This window comes from Aethalodelphis obliquidens, unplaced genomic scaffold (genome assembly GCF_003676395.1).
Source record: "Aethalodelphis obliquidens isolate GAN/ISIS:26980383/991018 unplaced genomic scaffold, ASM367639v1 scaffold18, whole genome shotgun sequence".
NCBI lineage: Eukaryota > Metazoa > Chordata > Mammalia > Artiodactyla > Delphinidae > Aethalodelphis > Aethalodelphis obliquidens.
In genome coordinates, this window is record NW_020837962.1 from 9,698,490 (window position 1) to 9,714,762 (window position 16,273).

Genomic DNA, 16,273 nt, shown 5'->3' on the forward strand with positions numbered 1-16,273 from the left:
GAGGGAGCGCGGCGGAAAGTGGGCAGGGGTAGTCGGCTGCGGCGGCGGCAGCGGCAGCGGCAGCCCCAGGGCTGCCCGCGGCCCGAGGTCCAGCGCAGGTATGCTCCGCGGCGGCCCTGCCCCGCCTGGTGTCCTCACCTGCTGCGCACTCTCGGGGCGTCAGAGCAGTGCCGCTGGCTCGCCGCTTGAGTTTATGACTCCGAGCATCCGCTTTGCCGCTGGGGAGCGGGGACGATAAAGCCACGTGCGGTGTAGGGTTACTGGGAGGAGGTGTCAGTGCTTGGGTAGTTCCCTAGGTTACCCTCCCCAGGGCCTGAGAATGAGGTTGGGATACCCGGGGCCAGCGGAAGGCCCACGACCCGGTGCGGGACGCGGTGCCCTCCGGCTTTCACAGACCTCCTCCCTGTGGACGCCACGGTCAGCAGCAACGTCATTTTTTTGTTATTGTTGTTAATTTTTTTGTTTGTTTTTCTTTAAAAGTAACGAATACTTAGCATTTTACAGAATGGACAGAACACAAAGGTAAAAGGAAAATCAAAGGGTTGCGTTCCTAGTGCTACTTCCTGGAAATAAATCCTGGAAGCGATATGCAGAAGATTTTCTACAAGTATACGTGATGTATGTGTGAATACAATTTTGTTCGTAAGGAGTACCCCATCATCGTAGAGCATCTGGCATGCGGCAGGGTGATAAAGGAAGTAATAGTATTGGGTTGGCCAAAACGTTCTTTCGGGTTTTAAGTAAAAGTAAAAGACACATTTTTCATTTTCACCAAGAACTTTATTGAACAACGTATTCAGTGTTTCGTTCTACTACTTTCTGCCATTTTTCAGGTAGCTTCATAATTCCATCTTCCCAAAACTTTTAATCTTTTGAGCAAAGAACTGTTCCAGATGCCTTTTAGTCTTACAGGGAATTGAAATTTTTTTCCCAGTATGAGAATTTTGTAAAGACTGAAATAAATAGAGATCTGAAGATGCGATGTCTGGTGAATATGGTGGATGAATCAGAACTTCCTAGCCAAGCTGTAACAGTTTTTGCCTGGTCATCAAAGAAACACATGGTCATGTGGTATCCTGATAGAAGATTATGCGTTTTCTGTTGACTGATTCTAGACGCTTTTCATAGAGTGCTGCTTTTAGTTGGTCTAATTGGGAGCAGAGCTTGTAGGAATTAATCGTTTGGTTTTCCAGAAGGAGCTCAAATAGAGGACTCCCTTCCAATCCCACCATATACACAACATCACCTTCTTTGGATGAATATCGGCCTTTGGTGTGGTTGGTGGTGGTTCATTTCGCTTGCCCCATGATCTCTTCCATTCCACCTTATTGTACAGTGTCCAGTTTTCATCGCCTGTCACAATTTGTTTTATTTTATTTTTTTTATTTTGTAAAAATGTTTATTTATTTTTGGCTGCATCAGGTCTTAGTTGCGGCGTGTGGGATCTTTCACTGTGGCACGTGGGCTCTGTAGTTGCATCATGTGGGCTCTTCAGTTGTGGTGCACGGGCTTCGTTGCCCTGTGCGGCATGTGGGATCTTAGTTCCCCGATCAGGGATGGAACCTGCATCTCCTGCATTGGAAGGCAGATTCTCAACCACTGGACCACCAGGGAAGTCCCCACAATTTGTTTTAAAAATGGAACGTTTTAGTTATGTTTAAGTAGAGAATCACGTGTGGAAATACAGTCAAGAAGGTTTTATTCGCTTAACTTACGTGGAACATCAAAGCAATTAACATAACCAAGCTGGTGCAGATGATTTTCAGTGCTTGATTTGGATATTTTGAGTATGTCAGCTATCTCCCACGTGGTATAATGTTGATGATTCTCAGTTAATGTCTCGATTTGATCACCATCAACTTCAACTGGTCTACCTGACCTTGGAGCATCATCCAGTGAGAAATCTCCAGCACGGAACTTCTCAAACCATTTTTGACACGTTCGATCAGTCACAGCACCTTTTCCATACACTGCAACGTTTCAGTTGTGTTTTTACCTTTCTTGAAATAATAAAGCATGCTGAAAATGTTGCTTTTTTGTCTTCCATCTTCATTGTTAAAATGGCTACACAAAAATTCACCTATTTTGATAAGTTTTGTGTTTTTTTTTTTTTTGCGGTACGCGGGCCTCTCACCGCTGTGGCCTCTTCCATTGCGGAGCACAGGCTCTGGACGCGCAGGCTCAGCGGCCATGGCTCACGGGCCCAGCCGCTCCGTGGCATGTGGGATCCTCCCGCACCAGGGCACGAACCCGTGTCCCCTGCATCGGCAGGCGGGCTCTCAACCACTGCACCACCAGGGAAGCCTGATAAAGTTTTTTTTAAATGCACGCTGATATGGCAGCTGTCACAATACAGTCTAACAAAATTGTTTCAAATGAAGTTAAAGACAACTAAGTGCTACTAGAGCCATCTTATGGAAAAAAACCAAACGAACATTTTGGCCAACCCAATAGCTTTATGGTCTCTTGGCATCCGAGTTCTCCCTCCATGGGCTTCTGGAGTGGGGGTCTGATTCTGATTGCCGCTCAGCGTTCTGGAAGGTGTCAGACAGGTGAGCCTCCAATAAAAGGAGAGAGAACATGGGTCCCACCCTGGAAGAGGCATTTGGAGTAGAAGAAACACACCCAAAGAAGGCTTGAGGGGTGTATTGAAAGGAGTGCTGAACTGACAGCTTATTTGAATTCTTATCCAGGCTCTGTGGCCTGGACTGTTCAGCTTGGGGGTTCCCACCTGAAAATTGAGAGAGCTGATTGTTCTCAGGCCCTGCCAGTGTGGACAGGTGGTTCCAGGAAGCAGGGCTTTGCCCTGAACTTTGTTACACTTACTCTGGCCAGGGGCCGACAGATTCTTTGTCCCCCAGATTGGTGGCTTGTTTGTTGTTTGGCCATCTCGGCTGTATCTCATGCTTGGAAGCATTTGTTAGTAGAGGTGGATGTGCTAATGGCATCTGTGAACCGCTGTGGTACCTTTAGGCCATCTGAACATGAAGTGGTTTTCTTTGTTTTCTCCTTCTCTTGCTTTTCTACACCTTGGTCTTTGTTCTTTCCCCCCAGAGTAGAACAGGAGACAATTGTCACTCCAGAACTAAGGGTTCTACTAGGAAGCTGATGACTTGGGCTTGATGGGTTAGGATTCCTAGAATGAAGGGCTCTTCATCCTGCTGTTGTCCCATCTTGGGGAAAGTGTCACCCAACAAATTAACCAGTCTATCCCATTCCCCCTAGTCTCTCCCACATTCAAGGGATGCATAGGTAGATTCCTAGTCAGTTAGCACTGGTCACATCCTGGTTTCTGTGTTGGGGCTTTCTTTCCATTTGTTTCAAAATTTGTTTTTAAAATTTATATACAGTAAATTTACTCATTTTGGTGTTCAGGTTTATGAGTTTTGATAAATGTATAGAGTCATATGTCCATCAATCAAGATGCAGAACAGGGGCTTCCCTGGTGGCGCAGTGGTTGAGAGTCCGCCTGCCGATGCAGGGGACGCGGGTTCGTGCCCCGGTCCGGGAAGATCCCACGTGCCGCGGAGTGGCTGGGCCCATGGGCCATGGCCGCTGGGCCTGCGCGTCCAGAGCCTGTGCTCCACAACGGGAGAGGCCACGACAGTGAGAGGCCCGCGTACTGCAAAAAAAAAAAAAAACCCAAAAAACAGAACAAGTCTGTCGTCCCCAAATTCCCTCTTGCAGTCCCTTTGTGGGACCCGCACTCCTAACCCTTATTACCACTGATCTATCCTCCTTTAGTTTTATCCTTTTTTTATTAAAAAAATTTTTTTTAACTCATGCACTTGTATTGTTTATTTATTTACTTATTTTGACCACGCCTCATGGCATGTGGGATATTAGTTCCCCTACCAGGGATCGAACCCGCGCCCCCTGCATTGGAAGCATGGAGTCCTAACCACTGGACCGCCAGGGAAGTCCCCCCTTTAGTTTTATCTTTTCTAGAAAGTCCTGTAAATGGAATCATACAGTAGGCAGCGTTTTGAGTCTGGCTCACACTTGGCATAATGCGTTTGAGATTCGTTCATGTGTTGTGTGTATCACCTGTTTATTTCTTCTGCTTATGGCTGAGTAGTGTTCCACTGTGTGGACGTGCCACTGTTTGTCCATTCTGCCATGTGTTTTTAACCGCAGTCCTTGGAAATATCATGTCCCCATTAAACAGTAAGGAACTAGGGGTTGGAGATGCTAAGTAGCAGAGCTAAATTTTTATCTAATTCCAAGTCCAGGGCTCTTTATTTTTTTTAATTTTATGTATTTATTTTTGGCTGCGTTGGGTCTTCCCCGCTGCATGCGGGCCCCTCCTAGCTGCGGTGAGCGGGGCCCACTCCCTGCCGCAGTGTACGGGTCTCCCACCGTGGCGGAGCCCCCCCTTCCTGCTGCGGAGCACGGGCTCCAGGCACATGGGCCTCAGCAGCTGTGGCACACAGGCCCAGCAGTTGTGCCCCACGGGCTCCAGAGCGCAGGTTCACGGGCTCAGTTGCTCCGCGGCATGCGGGATTCTCCCAGACCAGGGATCGAGCCTGTGTCCCCCACATTGGCAGGTGGACTCTCAACCACTGCGCCACCCGGGAAGCCCCAGAGTTCTTTTTCACCACATCTGAGAGTTGATTTGGTCCACTGACCTAATTACCATTTCTCTGCTTCCCATCCAAGAGGTTGTCAGGCTCCTTGAGTTCCCTTTCTAGAATGTGGGGCCTGGGGGTCATAAAGGAAAATATATGCCACAGTTTATGACACAATATGTGCTCCTCTTTTTCTGTCTAGTGACAGGCTCACCAGTACTAGCATGATGGAGCTGCCCGAACCATACAATTTTTTTTTCTTTTTGGCTGCACTGCAGGGCTTGTGGGATCTTAGATCTCTGACCAGGGATCGAACCCAGGCCCCCTGCATTGGGAGCGTGGAAACTTAACCACTGGACCACCAGGGAATTCCCGCATACGATATTTATTGAAAGGAAGTTGTCTGGTCAGTCCCCGGAGTTGGGTACATTGGGCAGCAGTCTGTCAGGGCAGTGACTTAGCCGCCTGCTGTGGGCAGGAGTGTGACCATGCCGTTTCACTCTGTGTCGCTACCAGGAAGGAAGGACCTAACGACCTCAGTGCCTCCCTCCATAGCGATGTCGGAGCTCAGCGATGAAGCCAGTGAGCCGGAGCTGCTGAACCGCAGCTTGTCCATGTGGCATGGGCTGGGTGCGCAGGTCAGCCGGGAGGAGCTAGCCGTCCCCTTGGATCTTCACACAGCTGCTTCCATTGGCCAGTATGAAGTGGTGAAGGAATGTGTGCAGCGGTAAGAGATCTTGGAAAATGTTCCTTCCTCTTGGATTTTTGAGCTCCATGGTTCAGCTCTCAGGTGGAGCCATCAGGGAGCTAGCGGGGGCCTTGCCCACAGCTGTAGACATTTAATCCTTGGGTGGATCAACTGCTGCTTCTCTTGGGCTGTTGTCAGGGATGATTTATGCTGGACGCCAATAAGGAAGGCAGTTTTGATTCTGAGGAAGAAAAAGGCAGCTTAAACTTTTTTCATAGGCTTAGAAATTGTTCATTTCAGGCTTACTTTAACCAGAGTAATTTTATGGTTTTCACTAATTGCAGAAATGCTCAAACAAAACAAAAATAAAGATTGAAAGCAATGCCCTATGGCCTTCTTTCCCCAGAAGCTTCATTTTAATCCCTCCTGCCGCCCTCTCCCCTTTAGCTTCTGCCATAGAGGAGGAGGTGGGGTTATCCCCACCTGGAGGATTGCACCTTACTCACTGCCCACATGCCGTTTTCACTGATCTTATGTGCATATTAGGTCCCCCTAAACAGCACTGCTTATTAGCGCCTTCTTGTTTGAAGTACGGTTTGATACTCAGTGTAATTTTTAGAAAGGGATCCATCTTCTCATCTCTTCCCACTTTGTCCGCCATACTTTGTGCTCACTGTTATCATCTCATTGATAACTTAGAGAAACAACCTATGTCCATACCTACCTGGGCCTTTTCCAGTTCCAGCTTGGGGAGTTACAGCAGAGCCTCGTGGAAGCCCCGTTTCTGGCTCCCAGGTCGTAGCCATCACTTATGAGCATCTGGCCAGTTGGTACTTCTGTACCGGGCAGGTGTGCAGGCAGCACATCCCCCGACAGGGTCACCACGACCCCACCTGTAGTTCTGCTCCTTTAACATTCACAGCCTTTAAGCCTTCGGGTGTGCTGTTAAAATGAACAGTCCAGAACAGCTCTAGAAAGTGTTTGTGTTCTGATTGGGGTTGTGACACCTGCTGAGATGGAGGCTGGTGCACAGTAAACACACTGGGGACCCGAGGGGGATTTGGAGGGGTCAGAAGGGAGGATTCGGCTGAAGGAGGTTGCCAGAGCCCCAGGGCCGCTCTGCTAAGGGGTGGGGGGGGGGGCGCCTCCCTGTCCATTTGGGACGGCGTGTGGTGAGAATGGGCTGGTCTCCAGGTGGCTCTCCCGGCTAGTGGCTACCCCTGCATTCCTGGGATCAGGACCTGGGAAATGGCTGCCTGGGTCCAAAGCCAGGGTCAGTAAAACGTGCTGGTGAATGGAAACTAATTGTCTGGTGTAGCTTAGTGTGTGTATCTAGGAGAGGCACGAACTGCGTGGGTCGACTGTCACTTGGTACCTCCACTGGAGGCAAGGATTGTGGAGGAGGAAAGACTGGGGCGTGAAACAGGCAGGATGCTCCTGGAAGTGGGTCTTACTTCCATCCCCCGACCCCAAACTCTGGGTTGGGAAGCCTGCATTGTTTTTCCTGTGGGAAACGCTTTTCCAGAATTGTAATGAAAATCAGTGAGAAAGACAGGATTCTTTGGTCACAGATTTTTCCAGGAATGTTTCTGTAGGGTGGGACGACAAAGGAGAAATTGTCCACTGTCTGAGTCCCCTCCTCTTTCCTCTCCCCTCAGTTCTGGACTAGCAGACTGGTCTGTTGGCGGGAGGTAGTCAAGACTCCAGGTCAGCGTTTCTCGGCCTCGGCACTACTGACAACCTGGGCCAGCTCATTTTTTGTTGTGAGGGGCGTCCTGTGCACTGTAAGATGTTGAGCAGCATCCCTGGCCACTGGATGCCAGTAGCTTTTCCCTCTCCAGTTGTGACAACCAAAAATGTCTCCAGACTTTGGCAACTGTCCCCTGGGGGCAAAATCTCCCGTGGTTGAGAACCATCTATGTAGCTGGTGGTAGCAAAAAAGAGAATTGCTGGCCTTAGGGTAGGAGGAGGGTGCAGATGAGAATGAAAAATCAGAGGAGGGAGGCAAACTTGAGGGAGTTTGCAAAGGCAGTTGTCCGGCAAGTGTAGTTACTCCCCCCCCTCCCCGCCAGTGATGTCCAGGGTGGCATATGACTCTGCTTCCTGTCAGCACTTCCTGCTCTTTCTCTTGGCCTGGCCTGGCCACCGGCTTTGGTAAACCCCACCTATGAGATGGCTGGCGTGTCTAGCATGTCTTGCGTTTGTTTAGGAGAGAGTTAGATTTGAATAAGAAGAATGGTGGTGGCTGGACCCCGCTGATGTATGCCTCCTACATTGGACACGATACCATCGTGCACCTGCTGCTCGAGGCGGGGGTGAGTGTGAATGTGCCGACCCCGGAAGGGCAGACTCCGCTGATGCTGGCTTCCAGCTGTGGCAACGAGAGCATCGCCTATTTCCTCCTCCAGGTGAGCTACGAGGGCCTCAGGCCAGAAACCTGAGGGGCCCCCGGCCGCTCTGCAGAGACGTGAACCACTGCAGGCCCCTGTAGCGTGCGTGTGCTCGGGTAATCACTTCGATTCTTTCAGCGTGATGGCTTGGAGGGCGCCCACCCTGCGCAGAGGAGACGCGGCCTTAATGAGCATTCTGTGTTTTCTTGAAGCAAGGTGCTGAGCTAGAAATGAAGGACATTCAAGGCTGGACTGCCCTCTTCCATTGCACCAGTGCTGGGCACCAGCAGATGGTCAAGTTCCTTTTGGACAGTGGAGCGAACGCCAATGTGAGGTGATTACGAGGTCTTAAGTGGCCGCAGGAGGGAGGTGGTCATGTCTGACTCTGAGTAGGGCAACTGGCGAGGCAGCTAGAGGCTGGGGTGCAGGGAGCCCCTGCCTTGGTTTGACAGGCTCAAGACAAAGGGACGGAGGGGACAGTCCTGCCGAGGCGTGGAGGCATGGGGATCGTCCTAGCTTTCTCATGCATCTGTCAGGTGGCATTGTGTGCAACATTTTAAGTTCTCTGTGCCTTACTTCCTTTATCTGAAAACAGGATGGCAATGCCCATGTCATAGAACTGTTAGAAGAATTACATGTTCTGTCATATAACAGGTGCCTAACATAGTGTGTGGCACTGAATTGACATGCATTAAATGCTAAATCCCTTTAGCTTTCTTGCCTTCTGTATGTATCAGGTGAGGTAATACTTTGAAAACAGTCATGAGTTTTAAATATAAGCTGGAAGTAGGGTTGTTGTCTAAAGCATGTCACCATGATAATCCTCTTTCAACCCAGCATTCACCTGACACTGCACACCCTGGCTGGTGTCAGCCGTTGTAACACACTATAGGTTTACAGGCCATTAAGAAAGAAAAAAAATGCTCCTAATTAAAATGCATTTCATTTACTGACATTCTGACTTCAGCGATGCTAAAACGTGAAAAGTGTGTGTCTTCGAACGGATGAAAACCAGTGGTTAGCTTGCTTCCTGTCTTCTAGCCCAGGTGAAACCAGTGAGGGCTTGGTGGGGGTGGCACTCTGAAGAGGGCACTGAGTTAGCCGTAAGCAAGCATTAGGTGTAGTGAGGGCAGGAGATGGTTAGTCCTGGAGCTCCTGGAAGGGTTCCTAGAGGATGTTGATCTCAAAATGTAGGATATCTGGATAGGTGGAGAGGAGGTGCTAGCTGTCTGTGAGCAGTGAAGGGTGACAGCTACTTTTTGCTGTGATTAAGTAGAGATTCAGGCCATAGCAGGGGGGGAAACAGCTAAGAAGGAGTGAAGATGGGAAACAGATTGTCTTAGGAACAAAAGACTAGACCTGGGGTAGAAACCACGGGACTGATGTGTTGATACTCACTTTCTCATCTCTCCCCGTTCAGGGAGCCCTCTAGGCTTAGGGATGGGTGACTTTGCGTCACTGAGGTTTTGTCTGCAGCAGGCAAGCTTCTGCCCCCCAGAGCTTCCTCTGCTCATCATCTGACTGCAGTCTCGATCTTGCAGGGAGCCCGTATATGGATTCACTCCTTTGATGGAAGCGGCTGCTGCTGGCCATGAAATAATCGTGCAGTATTTTCTGAATCATGTAAGTGACCCTGTTTATTAGCTTATAATTTAGTCACAGCAAGTGAGGCATCATATCACTGAGGAATAAACTGTAACAGAACTTTCTCCTACACAGAAATAACTGCTCTTCATCTGTTTATTCAACACATTTTCATTGAGTATCTGTTGATGCCAAGTGCTGAGTGGTGCTTAGGCATTAGGGGTACAGTGGTAAGCAACTATAGACACCTATTCCTGTAATAATTTTAAAAATAGTATTATTTGAAAAGTATGGAAAAAATTTTAAAACAGTAAATAGCACTCATCATCCCATCACTTAAAAAATTTATATAGAATAAGGAGGCAAAGATCTTCCTACCTTTTCCACCCGCCCCCTGTTCCCCCACAAGATGCCCAGTTGGTTGTTAAAGAGACCCAGGATTTTCCTCTGCTGAGAAAGTATGTCTGTAGACACCTGCGAACACATGGCTTTTTGTTTTGAACAAAGTGGGATTCTACTGTGTATTTGATCTGCAGCTTCTAAAAAATAATATGCCATAGACATCTTACCTTTGTATGGTATTCCATGCAGTATCCATGCCATAGTTAGTTCAGTCAGTTCCTTATTAGTAGAAATTTAGGTTTCTAACATTTTGCAATTGTAAGCAGTGCTCCAGGGAATATCTTGGCACACACAGCTTTAGCACACATGCAGTTATTTCTGTATGCTGTATTTCTACAAGAGGGATTGCTGGTGCTCACATTTTGAACTTAATAGGTCCTAATAAAAAGGCAATTAGGGCTTCCCTGATGGTGCAGTGGTTAATAAGAATCTGCCTGCCAACGCAGGGGACACTGGTTTGAGCCCTGGTCTGGGAAGGTCCCACATGCCATGGAGCAACTAAACCCGTGCACCACAACTACTGAGCCTGTGCTCTAGAGCCTGCGAGCCACAATTACTGAGTGCACGTGCCACAACTACTGAAACCCACGTGCCTAGAGCCCGTGCTCCGCAACAAGAGAAGCCACCGCGGTGAGAAGCATGTGCACCGCAACGAAGAGTAGCCCCCACTCTTTGCAACTAGAGAAAGCCGATACGTGGCAATGAAGACCCAAAGCAGCCAAAAATAAATAAATTAATTAATTTAAGAAAAAAAACAGGGCAGTTAAATTAAAAGACAATAAAAAGATGGACAAAGGACCTGAAAAGATACATCTCTAAAGAAGATACACAAATGGCCAATAAGCACATGGAAAAATGCTTGACACCATTAGTCATCAGGGAAAATGGCAAATCAAAACAACCAGGAAAATAATAATATAATAAAAAAAAGACAATAACAAGAGATGGTAATGACGTGGAGAAATTGGAACCCTCATACACTGCTGTAAATGAAAAATGATGCAGCCTCTTTGGAAAACATTCTGGTAGTTCCTCAAACAGTTAAGCATAGAGTTACCATATGACCCAGCACTTGGATATATACCACTCCTAGGTATATACCCAAGAGAACTGAAAACAGGTCCAGGCAAAATCCTGTACATAAATGTCCATAACAGTATCGTTTGTAATAGTCAAATGGTGAAAAGAACCCAAATGTCCATAAGTGGATAAATAAAATTGTTACATGCATACAATGGAATATTAATTGGCCATAAGAAGGAGTGAAGTACTTCCCCGTGCTACAACCTGAATAGACTTTGAAAATATGCTAGGTGAGAGAAGCCAGATACAAAGGCTGAATATTGTATTATTCCTTTTGTATGAAATGTTCAGAATAAGCGTATCTGTGGAGACCAATAGATTAGTGGTTGCCTAGGGCTGGGAGGAGGTACAGGATTTCTTTTCAGGGTGATGAAAATGTTCTGAAATTGTGGTGGTGGTTGTCCACTATTGAAGTGTAAACTGTAAGTGGATGAATTGCATGGTAGAAGAATTATATCTTAATAAAGTTGTTTAAAAAGTTCAACGGGGGAAATATTTAGTAAGTTCTAACAAATTCCCACTAAACAGATGTCTCTCTTGTCCTTCCCACCAGTAATACATGACGATGCCCATTTTCTCACATCCTCACCAGCCCTAGATGTTACCATCGTAAAGTTTTGCCAGTTTGGTAGGAGAAAAGTGGCATCTTGTTTTGGTTTGTACTTATTAGTGAGAGTGAACATTTTAAAACATATTTATTGACCATTTGTATTTCTTTTATGAATTGTCATATTTATTTATTTATTTATGGCTGTGTTGGGTCTTAGTTGTGGCACGTGGGCTTCTCTCTAGTTGTGGCGCATGGGCTCCAGAGTTCATGGGCTCAGTAGCTGTGGTGTGAGGGCTCTCTAGTTGTGGCACACAGGCTCAGTAGTTGTGGCTCACAGGCTAGTAGTTGCGGCACGTGGGCTTAGTTGCCCCGTGGCATGTGGGATCTTAGTTCCCTGACCAGGGAGTGAACCTGCGTCCCCTGCATTGGCAGGTGGATTCTTAACCACTGTGCCATCAGGGAAATCCTGTGGTTTTTTTTTTTAAACTTGTCTATCCTGGATTGTTCTATATCAGTAGATATAAAGCTCTTTTCTCTCTTGTATGGCAGCATAGCACTCCCTTGTAGGGATGAATCAGTTTCTCTAACAGTGGTCTGCAGATAGAATCAAGTTGTATTTGCCATCATGCACAGTGCTGTGCGGGATATCTGCACACATACTTCTCCACACACTTGTGCGACCACATCTCTACAGTTCGATACTAAAGGTAGAAGTTTTGGATGTAGCCTAAGTACAGCCATAATGTGGATGTTGCCAAATAGCTATCCAAAGAGCAAGTTGTACCAACTTGAACGGTGTCTACAGCAATAAGCATTATGACTCTTAAATTATGAAGTTGGGGTTTCCCTGGTGGCACAGTGGTTGAGAATCTGCCTGCCAATGCAGTGGACAAGGGTTCAATCCCTGGTCCGGGAAGATCCCACATGCCACGGAGCAACTAAGCCTGTGCGCCACAACTACTGAGCCTGTGCTCTAGAGCCCATGAGCTACAGCTACTGAGCCCACGTGCTGCAACTACTGAAGCCCACGTGCCTAGAACCCCTGCTCCACAACGAGAGAAGCCACTGCAATGAGAAGCCCGCGCACTGCAATGAAGAGTAGCCCCTGATCGCCGCAACTAGAGAAAGCCCACGTGCAGCAACGAAGACCAACACAACCAAAAATAAATAAATAAAAATAATAAATTTATAAAAAAAATTATGAAGTAGTTTAAACATTCAAAGTAGTACAGAGATAATATTAATACAACTAATCCACGTGAATCCAGAGGTAACCACTATCCAGATGTTGGTCTGTACCTTTCCTGTCCCTGACTTTATACTCTCATCACATGCTGTGTGTGGAGCCTTCTTGTTGTCAGTTCTGTTTTCTTCCTCACTAAGGAATAGTGTTACTACTCTTTTTTCCCTTTAGTATAATCTGAAGTTGAAGTCTTCCAGGCTTAAAAATAGATATTAGTGGGGCTTCCCTGGTGGCGCAGTGGTAGAGAGTCCGCCTGCTGATGCAGGGGACACGGGTTCGTGCCCCAGTCCGGGAAGATCTCACATGCCACGGAGCGGCTGGGCCTGTGAGCCATGGTCGCTAAGCCTGCGCATCTGGAGCCTGTGCTCCGCAACGGGAGAGGCCACAACAGTGAGAGGCCCGCGTACTGCAAAAAAAAAAAAAAAGATATTAGTTAAAATCCTTCAGGGACTTCCCTGGCAGTCTAGTGGTTAAGACTCCATGCTTCCAATGCAGGGGGTGCGGGTTCGATCCCTGGTCGAGGAACTAAGAAGATCCTACAAGCCCCATGGCGTAGCCAGAAAAAAGAAAAAATCCTTCAGTAAAGATGGTATTGTTTTTCTGGTTGAAACCTTTGGGTCCTTCTATCAAACTGAAACTAGAAATTATCTTTTTTTCAGCTTTATTGAGATATAATTGATATACATCACTGTTTAAGGTGTACAGCATAATTATTTGATCTCTGTATATCATGAAATGCTTACCACAATAAGTTTAGTTTATATCCATGATCTCATATAGATACAAATATCTATATACATATGTCTCCTTGTGATGATAACTCTTTGGATTTACTCTCTTAACAACTTTCCTATATAACACATAGCAGTGTTAACCGTGGTCATAATGTTGTACATTACATCCCTAGTTTCTACTTACAACTGGAAGTTTGTGCCTTTTTAAAATTTTTCATTGAGATGTAGTTGGTGTACAATATTATATGTTACAGGTATACAACATAGTGATTCACAATTTTTTAAGGTTATACTGCATTTAGGGACTTCCCTGGCAGTCCAGTAGTTAGGACTCCGTCCTTCCACTGCCGGGGACCCCGCTTCAATCCCTGGTCAGAGAACTAATATCCCACAAGCTGCGATGTGTAGCCAAAAAAAACTAAAAAGTTATATCCATTTATAGTTATAAAATATTGGTTATATTCCCTGTTTGTACAATATATCCTTGTAGCTTATTTATTTTTACGTAATAGTTTGTACCTCTTAATCCCCTACCCCTATTTTGCCCCTCCCCCCAGGATGTTGTGCCTTTTGGCCACCTTCATCCAATTTTCCCTCCTGCCACTCCCCTGAAATGATCTTTTAAGGCTGAAGGTTTCATTGCTGATTTCTAACCAGAGCTCTGGAAAGTTGGGGATTATAGAAAGTAAAGCTCAATTAGGCTCTCGTACAAATGTGGTTTTTTTCCTACCAGAGGGAAGTGTGATAATCACCTTCTGTACTGGGCTCAATCAAGACTGTCAGTTGATCATAGTTTTCTAAAATAGGGTAAAAAAAGTACATATGTAAATATTTACTATACAAGCGATATATACTTGCTATAAAAGAATTAGAAAGTATATTTAAGCAAACCGAAAGCAAAAATCACTCATAATACCATCACCCAGAGATAGCACACATTAACATATTGTTGAGTGTCTTAGTTTTTTTTTTTTTTTTTTTTTCCCCGCACCGTGCAGCTTATGGGATCTTAGTTCCTCAACCAGGGATCGAACCCAGGTCCACGGCACTGAAAGCCCGAGTCTTAATCACTGGACTGCGAGGGAATTCTCAAGTATCCTAGTTTTTTATGGATAAATATTTTAAGTCAAAGTGGAATTCCATTATACAGAATGTTTTGTAATATGCTTTTTTTTCTTAACGATGTCTTGTGCACACCTGCCTGGGTTTGTACGTACACTTGGCCCCGTCACGTAAGTGGGTGGGTGGTGTTCCATTTTATGTGTTCTCACTTATTTCACTAATCCCCTAGTGAACTAGTTCTTTTCAGTTCTCACTATGCTAAATGCTTCAGGGAAGATCCTAAATGTGAGTGTATATTCTTCATTATTTCCTGAGGTTAAATTCCCAGAAGTGGAATTTCTGGGTCATAGGGCATGCACACTTTTCAGGTTTCAACTATCTCTTGCTGATTTGCCCTCCAGAGCACGGGCTTATAGTCCCACCATCAACTACGAGGCTGCATGGTTGAAGCTTTCAAAATGGAAAGCTTATTGGGCTTTTCCAGTTTTCAAAAGTAAACGTGCTGGGCTTCTCTGGTGGCGCAGTGGTTGAGAGTCCGCCTGCCGATGCAGGGGACACGGGTTCGTGCCCCGGTCTGGGAAGATCCCACATGCCACGGAGCGGCTAGGCCCGTGAGCCATGGCCGCTGAGCCTGCATGTCCGGAGCCTGTGCTCCACAACGGGAGAGGCCCCAACAGTGAGAGGCCCGCCTACCGCAAAAAAAAAAAAAAAAGTAAACGTGCTCATAGTAGTAAATTTAGAAAATAGAGAAGATTAGGAAGATGTGAAAAATCCCCATTATCTTACTGCTTAAAAATAATACTAACAGTTTGGGCATATCTCCTTCCAGTATTACTTTCTGTATACTTTTTTGTTTTGTCGCAGTTGTAATGTATATATACAGTTTTGTATCGTGGTCCTTTTTAAATCTTGGTTATAATTTTGTTATTTGTAAATACCAGCACTTATGGCAGTAACATAGCTGACTCTCCACCCCCCTGAGCACTTAAGTTGTCTCTGGGTTTTTGTTATTGCAGATATGTGGTGTGGAAGTGGAACTGTTGTGTTGAAGACGATAAGTACTTTTTAGGGCTTTGGGTAAAAGTTACCGAATTCTGTTTCAGAAGGGTGGTGCTCCCAATCTGATTATGGTTTTTAAAGGCTGGCCCTCCAGTGAATCTGTTGTCTCCAGTTTTCTCTGTGTGAAGAGAGGTGCAGTGAGTGGGACACATGCTCCCCATTCAGTGTGTGTCTGCAGCGTCAGAGCCAGCCAGGTGCCTCTGACTCTTGTCACTAAGAAGCGCCTTCCCGGGGCTGCCCTGGTGGCGCAGTGGTTAAGAATCTGCCTACCAATGCAGGGGAGATGGGTTCGAGCCCGGGTCTGGGAAGATCCCACATGCTGCGGAGCAACTAACCCCGTGCACCACAACTACTGAGCCGGCGCTCTAGAGCCCATGAGCCACAACTACTGAGCCCATGTGCCACAACTACTGAAGCCTGTGCACCTAGGGCCCATGCTTCACAGCAAGAGAAGCCACCTTAATGAGAGGCCTGCGCACCGCAACAAAGAGTAGCCCCCACTCGCTGCAACTAAAAAGAAAGCCTGTGCAGCAACGATGACCCAACGCAGCCATAGATAGATAGATGATAGATAGATAGATAGATTGCCTTCCCCACTTTCTCGCAGGAAGGCTTGTCAGGAAGATGCCGGCGCCCTCCCTCTCCTCCAGGGTCTGCAGCCCTGAAGCGAGGCTGCTTTGTGGGCGAGGTTCCTAACTCTTCTTTCACAAACTTTCACAGGGAGTCAAAGTGGACACAAGAGACCACAGTGGAGCCACAGCCCGGATGCTGGCCAAGCAGTATGGACACATGAAGATTGTGGGGCTGATAGACGCTCACTCACCTTCTCTGCCTAAGAGCCTCTACCGGAGCCCAGGTACCTGCGTCTGCGGCCAGGCCTCTGCTGGCGTTCCGTCCTCCCCTTTGGCTC

General features: G+C 46.8%; 1 protein-coding gene across 12 annotated transcripts in view; it reads left to right on the plus strand.

Annotated features, from left to right (window-relative positions):
* ANKS3 (ankyrin repeat and sterile alpha motif domain containing 3) overlaps positions 1-16,273 on the plus strand; it is a 27,919-nt gene continuing 11,646 nt past the window's right edge. For 5 of the 12 annotated variants that reach the window (XM_027117498.1, XM_027117493.1, XM_027117494.1 and 2 more), the window contains exons 1-6: positions 1-98; positions 5,085-5,295; positions 7,466-7,664; positions 7,859-7,980; positions 9,188-9,269; positions 16,084-16,219. In XM_027117498.1, the coding sequence (XP_026973299.1) occupies positions 5,126-5,295; positions 7,466-7,664; positions 7,859-7,980; positions 9,188-9,269; positions 16,084-16,219 (709 nt within the window). In that variant the 5' untranslated portion in view covers positions 1-98; positions 5,085-5,125. The other 7 variants (XM_027117495.1, XM_027117496.1, XM_027117503.1 and 4 more) reach the window with 7 other exon arrangements.